Genomic DNA, 17972 nt, shown 5'->3' with positions numbered 1-17972 from the left:
TCAGGAGAGAATTCTACTTTTCAAGAGATGAAAAAGGAAAAGGAATATACAGTCATGTGATGCAGAGCAAACTTCTTCCAGTTTTTTGCTAGGAAAGACATTCAATTACAGATTTTTCATCTATCCCTGTAAAACCACAACACACAGTTAGAAGCACAGCAAAGATTCCAGAATTAGGGGAGACTCAAACTGAAGAAGCAATTGACCTGAACTGTCACCAGTAGTCTGCATTACTTCATGCTAAGTTGAGTTGCTAAGATAACCTATCTTGCATGGGTTGAATCCAGAACGTTTCTGAAAACTGAATTAATTAGCGAAATATACTAAAGTTAACTAACTCCCCTGCCAAGAAATGGGCTCTTCCATTTGCCTCACATGATTATCTAGGCACTTTCACTTTTCCATATATAGGAGCAGCTCAGGGACTGACAGATCAGGCTAGGTAGGGATACAGACTTCAGGCACATGCATACTTCTTGCATGTGTACACAGATGCTAGCACATGCAGCTTTCATGCACTGAAATTCAAGTTAGTGTAAGAAGTAATAAGTGAAGACTGCAACAGTCCTGCTGATAAAGAACCTTCTCCTTTAAAAGAAGATACTAGAGGTATAACTCTTCAACTACTGTTTATAATAATCCATCAGGAAAAGCACCACAATCATGAATGGGCCAGTGGATGGTTTATGTGATTACACACTGGATGATGAAGGGACTTTCATGTTCACATCAGAGTCGGTAGGAGAAGGACACCCAGGTAAGAAACCAGCTCTGGCAAGTGCGTAAGAAGAATAATATTTTAATTTAAAATGTTTTTAAAAACATGAAGAAGAATTAATATGTTATTAATCTTATTATAGAAGTTATCTGTAGCAGGGCACTTTTAACTTTATTTCCATTGGAACTTGTCCATATAGACTATAGAACGGCTATAACTAGGGTGCTTCCAACAGGAGTTTACATGCTTTTGCAGAGCATGTGTTGCACTGAGGAGGGCAATGGGGTTTATGATTGCTGCTCCTTTTCATCTGAATTTCTTTCAGTATTACTGTGGAGACATTACTGTATCTCTCACAGACTCAAGTTTCACGTGTGGATAAGAATGCATAGCTTGCTTCTCAAGTTCCATATCTTTATGGGCCCTATGAAATTGTCCTGCACATATGCTATGCTCTAAAACTGTCATCCACAAATATCTCTAAGCAGGCTATTTCAAAACCTCTAAAAATCAGTGGTTGCAGCAGCTGTACATGGCAAAGTTGCTGCTTTTTTTCCCCCCATTCCATCATCTGATGCAATATATGGAATTGCTTAAGCAAATAGTGGACAGTTATTTGCTAAACTTTATGTATGGTCAGCAGAGCTTAGTTCAGTTTTGTTGAAAACAAATGTTCATCTGCCATAAACAGGTACCTTGTGTCAACAGCAAGTGTTGCCCCAAATGAGGTCAGGGGACAATAGACTGTTTGATGTCCTGAAAAGTGTGTTTATTTTAGAAGCTGATTTTGCATCCTCTACCTTTTGCTGTAATAAGGATTTTTAAGGTCTGTACTCATGTTATGTGAGTAAATCATAAATGGGTGAAATGACAGGGCAGAGAATAAAAACATCAGCGGTAAGAATTTCATATCTATAATTCTGTTATTCTTCTATAATATTAACTTATTACTGCAGATTAAATCCATGGCTGATGCAATTGAGCACATCTCTGACAATGTCAAGGTAGTTACATCAGGTTAAGCCAGTTGGGGTTCTTTCTGATGTAACACAATCAGAAAATGACAACCACCTTCAATCCTTCGGACATAGGTCACCTCTCAAATTTGTACATAATTACGTCCAGCATCTATAGTGCAATGTAGTTTCCTGGGAAAAATAACATTACACAATATGGTCATTTTAAATTTGTGATGGTGTTTCCAAAGATGACAGGTCACAATTTATAATACTCTAATAATTATTTTTAACCCTGGGGCAATAGGTAGGTATCAGAACAGGAAGAGTTTGAGTCCTCAGGTTTAGCTTTGTCCTTTGGTTTCCTTTCTTTCTCTTTTTGTCTTGTTTCTTGTTTTTGAATTTGGCCTGTTTTTTCAGGTGTTATGTCACACTTCCTTTATTTCCTAGACCTCCATTGGCCCCCAGCAGATCTTCTTTTAAGTCCCACCAGCATTTTCCTCCTTTGCTGGGATACTCAGCACACCTTTGAGGAACAACGTTACCACTTGTTAAATTTATGTACAGCCTCTCATATGGCAGAGGTTGCTAGATGCCTCTGTACTGTGAGGTGTGAAGTGGCAACATGAGAGCCTAATTGTAGAGGGAGTGGAAAACTGGAATTTACTCAGATGTTTTCAAGACTGTGATATACTTTTTAAAAAAGTCTCCATGTAGGGTGCTGAAAACCCAAATGCCTATGACAAAGGAAACATACAGATTTTCCAGATCAAAGAAGGACCCTAAGTAACTCTGGGTGGTCCTGCAAATTCTTGTTACTGAATACAGCCCAACAATAGGTCTCAATCGTCTCAGCAATAGCTCTAGTTTCTGACAGCAAATTGATCACCCTTATATCCTGGGCAACCCCCTTTTCCCTACCTGGTTTTACAAGAGGGGTGTATACATGCCGTTAGGTTTTTATCATCCAGGAAAAGCTAGGCTATTTCTTAAAATGGGACCCAGTGTCTGGGGCTGTAGTTGGGCTTCTGACATTATCAATAGCACTAAAATTTTATTATGGGTTTTGAGTTTCTCTGATACCAAATGGATAATCTGCATGTTCTTGATTATTTCTCTTCTGCATGTGATAGTATAATTTTGCTAGAGGGCATTATGTGAAGTAAAGACCGTGAACCACATCTCTGTCTGGTTGAAATTTGAATTGTTCTGATTTTATTAGCTGAGGACTGAATGCCTTAATAGAAACCTTCTTCTTAATAAACAAAGAAGGAGAAAATACATGCTTATTTATTTAGGTACACAGAGAACTGCCTTACACCTGTGCAATGCCTAAGGGTTGTGTGTCACTAAGAAGGCCAAATTCCATAGATGCAAGTAATAGCTAGCTGTAATTAACATGCAGGTATTACTTATGGTCTCCAAAGACTTTGTATGACTTTGTTTATCCTATCTTCTCAGTCCAAATTATTAAAAATTACTTGGATATAAAATTTGGGACTTCTTTCCAGTTTTTTAACCTTGGCATTTAGTGGGTAAATTCCAAACTCTCTGAAGACATATGCATAACTTCTTCATTTCAACATAAGCGCATAGATAGCAGCATGAGGAAGAGAAATATTCATTTTTATTTAGACAACTGTTTTTTCTCACTGCACTGTTTTGCTTTCGCCAGTAGTGTCTGTCCATGCTGTACAATGGTTTCACTGTGCTTTGAAAGGCATTGTGTTTCTCTGATCCACAATGTCTTACAGGTGCCAAACCATTTAGGATTAATTCCTTCCCCTATATGGTGTGACTTCAGGTGGAATTGCATACAAACAGAATGTCATTCAGTTTTCCAGTAAGTACCAAGGGATCTCTTTAAAATATAAGAGAAAACATCTACTAAAAGCACCCTTAGATTTTCAACCAGACTAAAAGCATATATTTATCTTCTGGATATTCACAGGAAAAAAAAAGAAAAAAACAAACCACAAACCAAAAATTACCAAAACAAACAAACAAAACCCAAAACTAAACAAACAAACACACAAAATATTCCCAAATCTAAACAGAAAATGCAGATCTTTTCAGCAAGTTGATGCTTGCGTGTCTTATACCTAACATTACATACACAATGTTAGGTATTGTAAGTATATGCTTAACAATATACCTAATACTTCATTAAACTGTGCATTGATCAAAGAGAACAGATGTACAAGATGTTTGAACAGTGTAGTGTTAATATTGAAGTACCACTGTAGTTATCAATTAGCACTCATCCAGTCTTTTAAATAGGAAAATTGTAATACAGCTCAATTCAGCAGTACTGCAGGTACTCACAAGAGCAGAGTAGAGGGGCAGGATCACCTTCCTTGACCTGCTGGTCATGCTCCTTTTGATGCAGCCCAGGATATGGTTGGCTTTCTGGGCTGCGAGCGCACACTGCCAGTTCACGGGGAGCTTCTCATCAGCAAGCACCACCAAGTCCTTCTCCTCAGGGCTGCTCTCAATCCAGTCTCTGCCCAGCCTGTATCTGTGCTTTGGGGAGGTCCTGAGAACTCACAGATGTCACGGCTTGTGTTAGTCTAGATTCACATAACAAACTTATGTCCAACTATGTGGAAAACTGTGAAGCTCTTTCTAATTATTGAAGATCACTTTTGTTGTTGAATGCCTTCATAATTTGTCAACCAGGCATCTGAATAGGGTTTATCATCAGCTCCCACAGACTGACTAATTCCTTTTATAGTTAGAGATTTTTTTATGGCTAATTGGCATCTCTGCCATAAGGCTGGGCCTGTGGGAAGATTTGGTTTCCTGAAAAAAATTCATGGCTATTTAATACTTTACTGCTCAGTCAAGAAATCCTCAGCCTAGACATTGCTTTTGCAATATTTATGCTATTGCATAGTAATTCTCTGCATGAAGGTATGCATAAACTGAAATCTTACCTATGACATAATTTTTAAATAATAATGCCTACCAGACATGGTCAATCATACTTTCCCCATTTCCAAAAAAAAAAAGAAGTAACAAAAAAAAGGAAGGACAAACATATGCTGTCACATTTAGCAGCTAATAAGAGAAATGGGACAGTTGAGAAGAGGAATTTCAATAACAGAATGAAGGATGTACAAAGCTTCCTAAGCATTGCTAAAAATAGAATACCTAGTTTTGGTTTACACCAGAGACCTTTACTAATAGACATGCCTTTACTTGAATGAATTTCAGGGGAAAAAAAAAAACAAACCAAACACAACAACATGAAAACATCCTGTTAAATCTTCACTTACTGATTTCATTGCCTGCTATGGCTAATGCTTCCCTGAGACATTTCAAAATGAACATGAAGTTCTTTGTACCAGAGAGGTGCCACAAGGAGAAATGAGGATGAATTGGTCATATGAGATTACCTGTATTCATCTTGAATATTTTGAAAAGAATGCGTATAATATCCCTGCATGTGCCATACAGGAAACTTAGACAAACATGAGACACTGGCATCTAATGCAGGTGAGACACTTTTCATGTGGAGCAAGGACAGGGTTAAAGGTTGTTCCTGGCACAGAAATTCCATGTGGTGAATAAAAACTACAAAGCAATCCCAATCACCAGGAGTTTGCTGTAGGGCATTGAACCTGCACTAAGAAAATCATCCTATCCTAGTTGCTGTGTTGTCCCACCCTGCTAATCAAATATTGCATATTTTAGTCAATATTTTTTTGCTGTTATGCTTGCAAATATGGCTATATTTCCTTATAAAATCAGAAACTTTGAAGAGAGCAAGCAGAGATACATTTTAATCACTCTTGCCACCTTTGTCCCCAGTCTTGTTAAACAATGTTCATTTGGACTTTAACTAAATTGCAAGAATTGCTTCTGATTCCTGTTTGGTAATAATTATCTCAAATTTAGTCATCTGAGCACAGTTCTTGCAAGGCTAAAAGTTCCAATGCAGCCTACATTTGCTAATTGTCTTTTGTGTTCATTATTTTTGTGTTGAAGTGGTTAATACGGGAGATAAAACTGTCAGGATCACATTAGTTCTCTAGTCTTCGATTTGTCCCTGTTAGCTAAATGTAGTGCACCTTCCTAATGAAAATAAATGAGAATATATTTTGACTTGAGGTTAAATGTATTAAAAGTCTCTAATGACATACTTTTACAAAACATTGGTTTCCAACAGATCGTGTTGCAAATGGCAAGGAAAGAGACTAATTTATTTTGCCACACAGCATGTTATGGCAACATCTAATCACAGTATGCAATACTAAGCTTTTTTAAAGAACAATAAAATTAATATAGATGAGAAAATTACCGTTTTCATGTGAAAAGCTTTGTTATGAGTGCTGCCCTTTTGTTTTCCTTAAATTAGCTACATTATTTGACTGATATTCATTATTCATCAAAAAAGTAAGAAAAGAAAGATAAAAAGATTATTATGATACACCTCAGCTGAAACCTTTGTATTTGGGATGTAGCTGAAGATGCACTTACTCAAGATTTGCCTCAGGAAAACTTCAGTTGGTAACCCCTTCTTGCTTCTGCATCTGCTACTTCTGTGCCTTAGCTGGGTTGCAGGGGTTATTAGGAGATGGCATTGCAGGATGGTAGGAAGCAGTGAGAAAAAGCAAACCAGAAACAGACACTTGACTATAAGCGGTAGATTATATGCATTAATCTAAACACTTTCTCAGGCTTTACCAGCAGTGTTGGTATGGTATATTCCAACTTTCTGTTAGGAAGATGGAAGCTGATGGTGGAACCATCATCACCTTGATGTTAGAATGCTACTGATGTGGAGTGCATGCTATATGGGCATTGTTAGAGGAGGAGAAGGCTGGGAGAAAAGCCTCTTAACCTCTCAGGTAATTCTATGTATAACATACTTGTTTCATACCTAAGTGCAGAAAACTGCAGGTAAAGTTATAGTCTGTATTATTCTACACTAGAAAGTAAATTCTCCGTTTTATCTACTGACTTGGTTTGCAGGATGTTGTGTATGTCTTTCTATTTAGCTAGCTTAAATACTCCATTAATAAGCAATAAAAGAATTCCTTGCTGAAATACCTACCCATTCAAAGCAATGCAAACAGTCCATGTTTTTTGTACAGAGTGCTATGTTTTAGAATCACAACTTTGATGTTTTGCAGATAAAATCTGTGATCAAATCAGTGATGCTGTACTAGATGCCCATCTCAAGCAAGACCCAAATGCCAAGGTTGCTTGTGGTAAGTTGTTTGGTGCTTTTCTTGAAGTCATCACCCAGTCACTGTTCTTTTTTTATGATGTTTGCGAAGAGCTCGATGCTATCATTTGCTAATTTATTTTACTCTCAGAAAATCACATAAGAATTACAGTCTTGAAAAGAAGGAGAGATGAGAAGAAATAGTAAAAGTTTTTATAAAGACCGAAGCCTAAGCAGGCTGTAGAAAGGTAGGATAGTTAACTTTTTGTGTGGACGGAATTTTCCTGGAAGAAACAGGTTTGGCTTTGTTATAGTGGATTTTTGAAAGGATATTTTAATTTTTTGTTGAAAATTTCATTTGCTATATTTAGTAAAGTACTAATTTTTCAGTCCAGGTCCCCATAACTTCTTGTTTTTTTTAAATCTCTTCAGAAAGAGTTGTACTATCAACTTTGAGGTTATTATGTCAGTTCACGTGTTAGCTAACTAACCCACATCTTCAGATTCTTCCTCCTGGGGCTGCAGAGGTCAACTTCAAAATAGTTGGTTGCTGATGAGTTTTATTTAGACTCAATATGTATCTTTGAGTGATTAAGTAGATTTAAAAATCAGAGTTTGATGCTGTATTTGCTTAAAATGCATGCATATCGCTGAATCATGCTCAGTGTTTTGACTTTCCAAGTTGTAGATAAGACATATTCTTTTCCTTTGTTTCAGACATAGAGTGAATAGGGAAAGAATTTGTTGTAGAATAATAAGAAAAATATGGGTATAGAGGACTTACACTGTATATACCCAGTGGATCTCTCAAAGTCACTGTCATTACAGACAGTTATTTGCCTTAGTGGGCAGGGTTACTCTGCTGATGTAAATCTGTTTTCATCTCTTTCAGAAACAGTATGTAAGACAGGAATGGTGTTGCTCTGTGGAGAGATCACATCTCATGCTATTGTGGATTATCAACGAGTTGTCCGAGATGCAATTAGACATATTGGCTATGATGATTCAGCTAAAGGTTGGTGGAAAAACTCATTAAATCATTGAAGAGCAAGCAATAGGCAACTGCAAACCAGGTCTGTCATCACTTCCACATATAGGCTTTAGCAAGCCTGGTAAAAACTGAATATCCTGTGTGAAAGCTGCTTACATGGTGCTACGTGACACATTTTCTGGCTTTATACCAGTAAGTAGAAGAACCATCATATATTATTTAAAACTGAGAGTGTGTAGGCATAATATACTTTGAACTGTGGTATTAGGCCAGAATACTTACCTGCAACCTGAGCAGCAGTATTTACCACTTTTCCAAACTTGCAAGAACTCGAAGGTTGCTATTCATTTGGCAAGCTGATTGATGCATCTTGGTGAGAAAGCGAGGGAGTTAGAAACCTAGTTCATTTCATTGTACCATTATATATTTGTACTGTGGTTAGCATCTAGAATTCCCAGGTGTAAAGCAGGTTCTCACTCTGCAAGCTTGTCTGTTAGCTCTGAACAACACTTCCTACACTGAGGAAAGTGCTGTCCAAATCCAGTTTATGTAATGTACAAATGGTAAAAAAGACAAAATGCTTTACATACCAGACACTTTCTGATTTGTCATATACCTTATACATTACAAATATTTCATGTATACTGTTACAGTGAATTGTATCTTCTAAGAGCTTTTAAGTAAAAACATCTGTTTCCTGAAGTCCTTTAATTGCTATTGGATTTACAGGCAGATTGTGGACAGAGAATATTATAGTAGCACATCTATAAGTCACTTCTACCATCATGTAACAGCAGTGCTTTCAAAAAAACCTAGTAAAAGTAGTAAATCTCCTTTTTATTCTAAATGCCAAAGGTAATAAGAGGAGATGCAGTGACCCAGTAAAAAAACATTTCTCTGCAGAGATAAAATGAGAATCTAAACTAAACCATTGTGCATGGAAATATAATTTTCTTCTCTACATGGCCCACTTAAAAGAAGGTGAAGAGCATTTTTCAAGGGGATCATATGCATATGGATGTGTATATGTATGTTGTATTGGCTGAACAGTTTGGTCAGCAGCTGCCAGTAGCTACAGTCTAGGAAAGGCTGTATTTGGAGAGAAGAAAGTTACGATTAACATACCTAGGAACAGGTAGAAAATTTTGCCTTCTGTAAGTCTTTCAATTTCAAAAACCTTCCTTTTGACCTTAGAAAGTAATGTAAAGTAAATTCCCACTTCCAGATTTGCTGTGAGACTTGCGGTGGCTCTCTAACAAACTTCCATGAGAGATTTAGGCACAATAACAACTTCACATGTATTACAAATAAAGTATCAGAGAACAAAGCCTTCAACTGCTGAAAACATCAGTTCCTTGGAATTTATGTAGAGGTTTTTAATAGTGTTTATTTGACAGAGGCTCATAATCTACTTTTTTTGCTAGTTTCGTGCAGTTAATTCATAATTTGAATTAGCTTGGCACAGGATGCCAGTGCAAGAGAAAACAAGCAGTAAGAAGCAATAAAGGCAATCCTATATACTGCACTCCCTCCCCCAAAGGGTTTCAAATGTTCTGTTGACAAAAAAAATAACCAAAAATAACAGGTTTTGAGTTCTGAATGTGGTATCCTTCTGAATGAAAATTCCCTCATATGGTTCCTTGTTACTTTCCTTAACTGTGACGAAAAAGACTAATTCACTGCTACTTTTTTTTTTTTTTTCAAATAGGTTTTGATCACAAATTCACTGTTATTCTTTTTTTCCAAATAGGCTTTGATTACAAGACTTGTAATGTTTTAGTGGCACTGGAACAGCAGTCACCTGATATTGCCCAAGGTGTTCATCTACACAGGGATGAAGAAGATGTTGGTGCTGGAGATCAGGTAAACATAACATCACATCTAAACCAACAAAGCTGTTTGTTTGAGTGGAAAGTTTACCCCATCTTACTGCCCTGTTTCCTAACTCAAAACCCATGTAAAGATTTCCACACTTCAATTTTGGGCTACCCCAGAATGAAGAACATATTTTTATTAAAATGATTGGAAGTTCTTTGAGGGCAGACTTTTGCCTGGTGTTTGTTATAGCTCTTCATGCAAGCCAGAAAAGCTCTGCCAGTCTGCAGTAGCTGAGGATGTCTCCTTTAGAACTTAGTAAAGAATATTTGCTACTGTATTTAATTTTTTTTAATTGAGTATCTTTAGATTCATTAAGCCATTCATCTTGCATCCAGGCTTGTTTTGTAAGATGGAATAAACAAAGGATCTTTTAACTTTCATGGAGCTTTTGAGATTTTACACAGCAAAAAATTAGGCAATGTTTCAACTGTCTTCAGCGTTAGTACAGTGAAAGCAAATGCACCAGAGTACTTTTATTTCTCGCTTATTTCCCAGAGGCATCTATTGTAATAGATGTTCCACATAATTAAGGCTGTCTAAACTGCATTTCTATGAGCTCAATAACACATGTAGATAATTATGTTATGTTCCCAAGAGAAAGACGCCATAATCTAACCGATGTTAGTATGAGTGAGTTTAGCATTTACAGTATTACTAGTAATAACTAGTTCATAACAATGCTGTTGAGAACCATAAATGGCAATATCAGAGTCCAGAAGCCAAGCCAATATTGCTCAAAAATCTCCCGACGACTAAATTAAAATGCTTTTATGCTGTCTTGAGGACATAACTCTATGTAAGATGAAAAGATATCTGACTTTCTTTGGCATTTTGATGACCTCCCTTCCCATCACATCAAAGTACCTTCCTGTCTTTCTTCTTTTTTTTTTTTTCACCACAACGTACACCGGGTGAGGAGAAAGAAAATGCTGCTAACTCTTTTTAAGAAATGATGATCTGATGCATGGAACATGACTGAATAGCCATAGATGCTGTGGCTAGAAGCATGTGGCATTGAAAATCTGAGGCATGTGCCTTAAACTGTTGAATGGTACCTTGTTCGTGGTGTGGAGTATTCACATCCATTCCACTGAAGTTTCAAATGGAAGCTGCAGTATAAGTGTGTCTGCATTCGTACATAAAAGCCTCTACAGCCTTTCCAGGCTAATGATACCACCTTTCCCATGACAGAATAGTTCTGAAATTGTTTTTCTTGAACAGATTTCATTCCTGTGAAAGAACCTGATTTCTTCACAAAAGTGTCTGCATTTTTGTCTAGGTTTCCAGCTCAATATGTAAACCTTCAGGCTTTCAGTGAAAAATTCTAGAAATGAGGTTTGTTTCTCATTACACTGTAACGTGTTGGAGCCTGATCTGAGTTTAGGCTTCCTGAACTGTAATATAAAACAGTAGAAAGTAAACCTAAAGTTATTGTTTACTCTTTGCTTCAGATGAGATCTCACTGCATTTGGTTGTGGTGCTTTTAACAACGATTGAAGTATATTTTCTCCTCCTGTAGGGTTTGATGTTTGGTTATGCAACAGATGAAACAGAAGAATGTATGCCTCTAACAATTATTCTTGCACACAAGCTGAATGCCAGGTTAGCAGAATTGAGGCGTAATGGAGAACTTCCTTGGCTAAGGCCTGACTCCAAAACACAGGTAAATACTGCTACAGATTAGTTGAAAACTAACACTTTTTTCTTTCCAGAAATCTTAAATCTTTTTCTAGACAGCAATTGATGGTGTTCAGAGTACCAGGGTAAACTACAAGTAGCAGATAGAGCATTTCTAAAGCTTGTGATGCTGTCTCCTTAACTGTTGGAAAATGGTTAACTTGCACCAGAGTGCTAGGAGCACTTAACCACCTACCAGTGAAGAAACATTTAACCCTTCAGACCTGAGTGGTCTGTGCTCATTGAAAAAGTGTCAGGAGATTTAAAGGATTTGTTTGTATTTAGGGATTCAGCTGGAGCTTTTGAAGAGGCACTGAGAATGTAGATTTGTGAGGCTTGTGAGTTTCATTGGAAATCCCAAACGAAAGACACATTTTGGACAACTTCATAGAAAATGAGATTGTCCATATTGAGCAAAAAATAAAGAATGAGAAAATAGGCTTTATTTCTCATACCTTGGCAACAGTGTGAGCAGTGACAATTATAATGTCAGCATTGACATTTTGCTACAATTTTGTTCTTGGAAGAGCGTAACATGTTTGATGTAGAGCAGTAATACCTTTTATAGTAACTTTGTTTTTTTCTTCCTCCTTCTCCCTGTTCAATTCAGGTCACAGTTCAGTATATCCAGGAGAATGGAGCAGTCATCCCAGTCCGTGTTCATACCATTGTGATATCTGTGCAGCATGATGAAACCATTTCGCTGGAGAATATGCGCAGAACCCTGAAGGATCGTGTAATCCGAGGTGTTGTCCCTGCAAAATACTTGGATGAGAAAACTATTTATCACCTTCAACCTAGTGGACGTTTTGTTATTGGAGGACCTCAGGTTTGTGTAGTATTATTTTGGTGCTTGTATCAGCTTGCCTTTGTCATCGTCTGTGTCCTAAAACAAATGCTCAGCTTTTTGTCATGTCTGTCACAGGGTGGAAGACACAAGCTGCCTACTGGAAGTATTAAATGCAGTTTTATGTGTTAGAAGCACCCAGGGTTTCATGTGCTATATGCCAAAGCAACCTTTGAGGTCATGGTTATATCATACATGTGTTGTGACGAGGCAGGCAAGTTGAGCTGAATCTTGCCTTGCATGTGGAATGTACAGCCCAGCTCTGGGTTTCCTCAAACCCTCTGAAGTTCAGCACTGAGACATGCAGTTCCTTCTCATGGAAAACACTTCTTACAGAGAGACAGACACAAGTTTTATTTCTCTTACAGTGAACGTGGTTTTTGTATCTGTATAGCTCATAATGTTCTGCCTGACACCAATGAGACCTGAGGGTGCTCATCTGTTCTGAAAATCAGCCCCTGATAGGCTCCTACTGGTGAGAAAATAAATGTTTCTTTTGCTTTATTTAGACAACATGGGAGCTATGATTCGATCCTGCGCTCACAGAAGTCAGGAAGAAACTCCACTCGCTGTAGGATCAGGACTAATGAGATTTAGTTTTTTAAAACAAATTCACCATTACCAATGTTTTCAGTTCCCTTCAAAACTATCTGAGCAAATTTCAAAGCTTCTTCCTGAAAACAGGTCCAATTTTACAACAATTCAAAATAGATATTTTTTTCCTTTGCTGTTCAAATTCATTCATTTACTGGAATTTGCCAGAAATATTTCTAAGGTGCTGTGTCTTTTTTACATTAGCACCATTAAACAAGTAGGAAGGTGTTGAGATTAACCATTATAATAATGATTATACATATTTTTGTATAGTTGAATTGATTGTATCACTGTAATTTTGTGTATCACTAACATCCTAGACTATAGACAAACGGAGACGCAAACTTGAACTGTAATTTGAGGCAAATGAACTAATGCAGAAATCAGAGCTTCATACAAAAAGAAGGCTACACATATGAAAATTTTCTGGTGTGCACTGAGCTGCACCCATTTAAAAATGTAATATAATTACATATGGTAAGCCAAGCAGGAATACATTTTCAGTTCTTGTAGTGGAACTGTATTGCTCATGTTTCACGTACAAACACACACACGTTGCAATCTATTTGCAGTTTAAACCTGTGATAAGCTTACTTAGTATGGGTCAATCTGCCTGTGTGGCCATGGCCTTACAACTGCTATCATCACATGTGCAATTTACAATAGCATTGTGGCAAACAGAAAATAACGACTTCTTTCCTTATCTTTTCCATCTTGAACTCTTTTCAGAAGAGTATTACTCGGTTTTATTTTTAACAACGCCAGCTATAGAAGGCTGTCTTAATCTCCAGCTCAGTTCATTAAAGAAGACACATGTATTTCACTTAGGGTTTTCACCCTATATTTTTGAGCACGGTGGCACCTTGAATTCTGGCTATGGCAAAATGAGTGCTTTTGCTCCTACCACCGTTTTCCTAACAGCACCACCAGCTGGTACTGTAGGGACATTACAGCTTGTCACAAAAGTGGCTTACACACTTTGCAAATGCATTTGTGCTCTTTCAGCAACTTTAAAATGAGGGGTGGTTTGGTTTTTTCCTTTCACCTGAAATGTATCATCAGAATTTCATCACAAATTAAGGTCTGAGTCAAGCAGAAGAACCCAAGGCCAGGATCCTTTAAACAAGCTCAACTATCTGCAATTCAGATTTATATCTCACTGCTTTTTTAGCAGACTGGAACAAACAGTGCCAAAGGTTTTCTTCTGTGTGTATGCACAGTCTTTCTAAGAAAAACTTTGACTCTCCACTTGTGTTTGCTGTGCAAAAATTCCAGCAGTTGAATTTTACTGACATGATATCCTGTAGAGAATTTCAAACCTGCCTGCCGAGGTGGGGACTGAATTTGAAATGTGACCGTGTTTCCATTCACACCAGAAAGTTCAAGCATTTAGTAAACTGAAGCGTCAGACAATTGGTCAGGTACTGATTAGCTAACCAAGATCAAATGAAAATATCAAGTAGCTGTGAACAGCAATCAGGATAGCTGTGTAGGCAGCTAGGAGGTTATCTGCACTTCCTTGTTTAATATTTTTAGTATATTCATGTAGACGTATCTGTTCTTGAAAAGTAATCCTTCTTTCTCAATGAGCTGTAACGGCCTACTACCCCATATCTTTTGTGTGTAGTTTAAATTAGACTACAGATATTTTGGGGTTGGAAGTGGTGCTGAAAGTATTGTATGCCAGCCTTTATGCAATGATGTATAATGTGGCACTGACATGCCTTTTGATGGTAAATATGAAAAAGACATCTACTATTTAATATACACAAAACTTCAGATTTTTATTAAAAGATATGAAAGCCTGATATTTATATTTATTTATTTATTTTTAACAGTTTGAAATCTCTCAGTGATTCCTATATGGCATCACGTTTGTTAAAAGTACTCTCTGTTGTTTTGATGTGTTAGGTATGTCAGTTCTAAACTGAAGTTTCCATCTTGTCTGGAATATTTACTTTTGAAACAGCCAGTGCATGCTCTAGCTATCTGGGTGTAGACCTATTTGTTTGATTACCAAATACAGTTTGTGTATGGTTTGTTTTATGAATGTGTCTTTAAAGAACATTTTAACCACTGTTGTAGTTTGGTGAGACTAGTTAATTCCTTCAGCTAGCACACAGCAGTCCACATTTGGTAACTTACTTACAAGTTGTTGTAGTCTTCTGAAGGATGCATAACCTTGTTTAAGACTTATAATAAAATGGTTATAAAATGAAGAAATTCTTTTATGGATACAGGGTGATGCTGGTGTTACTGGCCGAAAGATCATTGTGGATACTTATGGTGGCTGGGGAGCCCATGGAGGTGGTGCTTTTTCTGGCAAAGATTATACGAAGGTGGACCGATCAGCTGCTTACGCAGCCCGCTGGGTGGCCAAGTCTCTTGTGACAGCCGGGCTCTGTCGCCGTGTTCTGGTTCAGGTATAGTTTGCTGTGCATGTTGCTTTGCACAGAAGCATATTTCCTTTTCAAATATACCTTGAATACACATCATACAAGACACTAGTCAAAGCAGTCTTGGTGATAGCTTGGGGCTGAAAAAAGGAAGACCCTGATGTGCTTGGTTCAAGACCACTGTAATGTCACAGCCTATCAGCTTCTTGAAGCTGGAGATTTTCATTTAGCTTTCATTTTATTGGCTGTTATTCTGGAGCCTTAAACCCTCTGACACTTACTGTCATGGAAATTAACATGGGTTGATCAGGTAATGGGGAAGAAAGTCACCCAGAGATCTTAGCGTTTTCAGAGTTTTATCTTTTTTTTTTTTTTTTTTTGCCTACAAATACAAATTGTGCAAATGTGGGAAGTGAAGGAGAGCTCGTAGTTCTCCTAAGATGAATGCTTTCTTCTGTTGCATACTGCTGCCCACCGAGGTGCCATGTTTATTTGCTAAATATGTTATCTTTTTTTTGTCATAGGTTTCTTATGCCATTGGGGTCGCGCATCCACTGTCCATTTCACTGTTCACTTATGGAACTTCAAAAAAAACAGAGAAAGAGCTGCTGGACATTGTGCACAAAAACTTTGATCTTCGGCCTGGAGTCATTGTCAGGTACAGAAACACACAAAAAGGAAAATATCTTGGTGATCACACCCTAGAAACAATTTGTTGAAAACCAGTAGAAGTTAAAATGTAAGAGTCAATCTCTTGAACTAGCATAGGATCATTTCATGCAGTATAAAAGAGACTTTCTTTCAGTCTGTCAGTCTTCACAGTTGATACTTTCTATGCATCTACTGATGTGCCGTATCTTTTAAGACAGCAGATCTTTTTAAGACAACAGATCTTTTAAAACAGCATATCAGGCAGACGTACTTTTCAAGTTTCATATGAAACATACACTTTTTTGGCCTGATACAGTATGTGGAATTCAAAGAAATAATATTTGTATTCTAAGAATTTTTAGTTACTTTACTGTGAAAAAAATATATATTTTGTTTCACAAAAGGAATTGAAAGTTATTTTATCTTTCCCATTAAAATTAGTAACTCTTAACAATAGTCACTTCCTGAGGCCGAAAGTACTTCACATTTAAGTTTTGTTGTCACTTTTATTGTTCTCTATTGGACATGTTCACTGGTATGCTTGCATCTCCAGAATATGCCTGCTTGATTAAGGGTGTGAAATGGAAATAAACATCAGGATTTTAATTGTAGTTACCATGAAGTATCTTAATGTGAAGAATTTTCTCTGTTTTTTATTATACATACAGGGATTTGGACCTAAAAAAACCCATTTACCAGAAGACTGCCTGTTATGGTCACTTTGGAAGAAATGAATTCTCATGGGAGGTGCCTAAAACACTTGTGTTTTGATATTAGCAGTCATCCTTTGAAGACTAAAAGGAAGAGGAGTCCACTAACTATGAGGATGCTTCCAAAAATCAAATCTGACAGCTTTGTATTCAGCAAAAGGAATTTTAGATTTTAAATGGAAAGAAAGAAAAGGATATTTTCTTGGAAATTGATTATTCTTAGCCCTCATTGTCTTTCACCATCTAAGATATAAAGACAGTCTGTTTTGTTTTTTTTTTTTTTTTAATCAATCAGCATAAGACAACAAAATACAGTTTACTTTTTATTGCTGCTCTGTTGGTTCTTTTGATAAAGGCAAAGTATGACTCAGGTACGCAAACCAACGGCTGAACCTCAAACCTATGATGGGCAAAGAGAAGATGACTTTCCTAACTCTGACTAAGGATCAGCAGATCTCTTGCTTCTAATTAGACAATGGGAAATTCTGGGGTCCAATTTCCTTACTGGAGTTTGCATTGCATACAGGTGGGGGTTGCTTTGATGGGAGAAGGCTGAATATCACATACCTGTATCTCAGCCTCTTTTGTAGAAGATGTTAACATATATATAATATTTAAACCACCTTCATTGCATATGTGCTGTTAACATTGTGTTTCAATTACCTGTGTTTTTGAAACATACGTGTTCTCCTTTAAAATATCAGTGGGTGAATAAAAGGCTTTTTCCTACTGTGTATGTAAAGGTGCCTCTTTTCCTATTCCTTTTAATGTTAAGGTCCATGTCAACTCAGCCTCTTACACTCTTGAAGGATTTTAGTTTATCAAGGTAATTGACTTTTATTAGATTTTGGAACTGTGATACGAACTTATCTTTCACTACCTGTGTGATCTCTGTTTAGTTCTTGTGATTAATAGAAACTTGGTGAAAAAGTATTAGCTTCTTATTTTTAACTCTTAGGTTTATGCTATTCAGTATTCTCTCATAACTTTTGCTCCCAAAGTGTTGGGTTTATTGCATGCCTTACTGGGTTTGATGTTCTTGTAGAATAAAATGAAGTGCATAGAAATAACTGCAAAACATCAACAAATATGTATAGCATGAGGTTAAAATTTGGACCACTAGCCTGCCCAGCGGTGTCTCACCAAAGAACTAGCCGCTAGATGGCTGTGTGTCCCATGTCTGTGGGAGCCAGTTTGTGCCGAAAGCATGTCCCTGTTTGTGCCAGTATTCAGCTACTAGATCTGGGTACCAATACTCTGTTACTCCTGATGCAGATAGTGACGTGCATAAATGGATTGAATATGATCTAGACTGAGAACAACTACTTTTTGCAAAGGACTATGGATTAATCCCAGTTTTGTTTAAATTGGGAGGGTGTTG

The 17972-nt window shown here is 37.1% G+C and overlaps 1 protein-coding gene across 1 annotated transcript; it reads left to right on the top strand.

The window, feature by feature from the left end:
• The first annotated feature begins 416 nt into the window (after nt 1–416).
• Nucleotides 417–17333, top strand: MAT1A (methionine adenosyltransferase 1A). The gene is made up of 9 exons (XM_065670759.1): nt 417–757; nt 6813–6890; nt 7740–7862; nt 9589–9701; nt 11236–11379; nt 12004–12222; nt 15075–15257; nt 15755–15888; nt 16550–17333. The coding sequence occupies exons 1-9, from the start codon at nt 664–666 to the stop codon at nt 16650–16652; spliced, it is 1191 nt and encodes a 396-aa protein (XP_065526831.1). The 5' UTR covers nt 417–663; the 3' UTR covers nt 16653–17333.
• The last annotated feature ends 639 nt before the right edge of the window (nt 17334–17972 follow it).

This window comes from Lathamus discolor, chromosome 3, assembly GCF_037157495.1.
Source record: "Lathamus discolor isolate bLatDis1 chromosome 3, bLatDis1.hap1, whole genome shotgun sequence".
NCBI lineage: Eukaryota > Metazoa > Chordata > Aves > Psittaciformes > Psittacidae > Lathamus > Lathamus discolor.
Note: the sequence above shows the minus strand (reverse complement) of the source record. Positions and strands in the feature narration are given on the sequence as shown.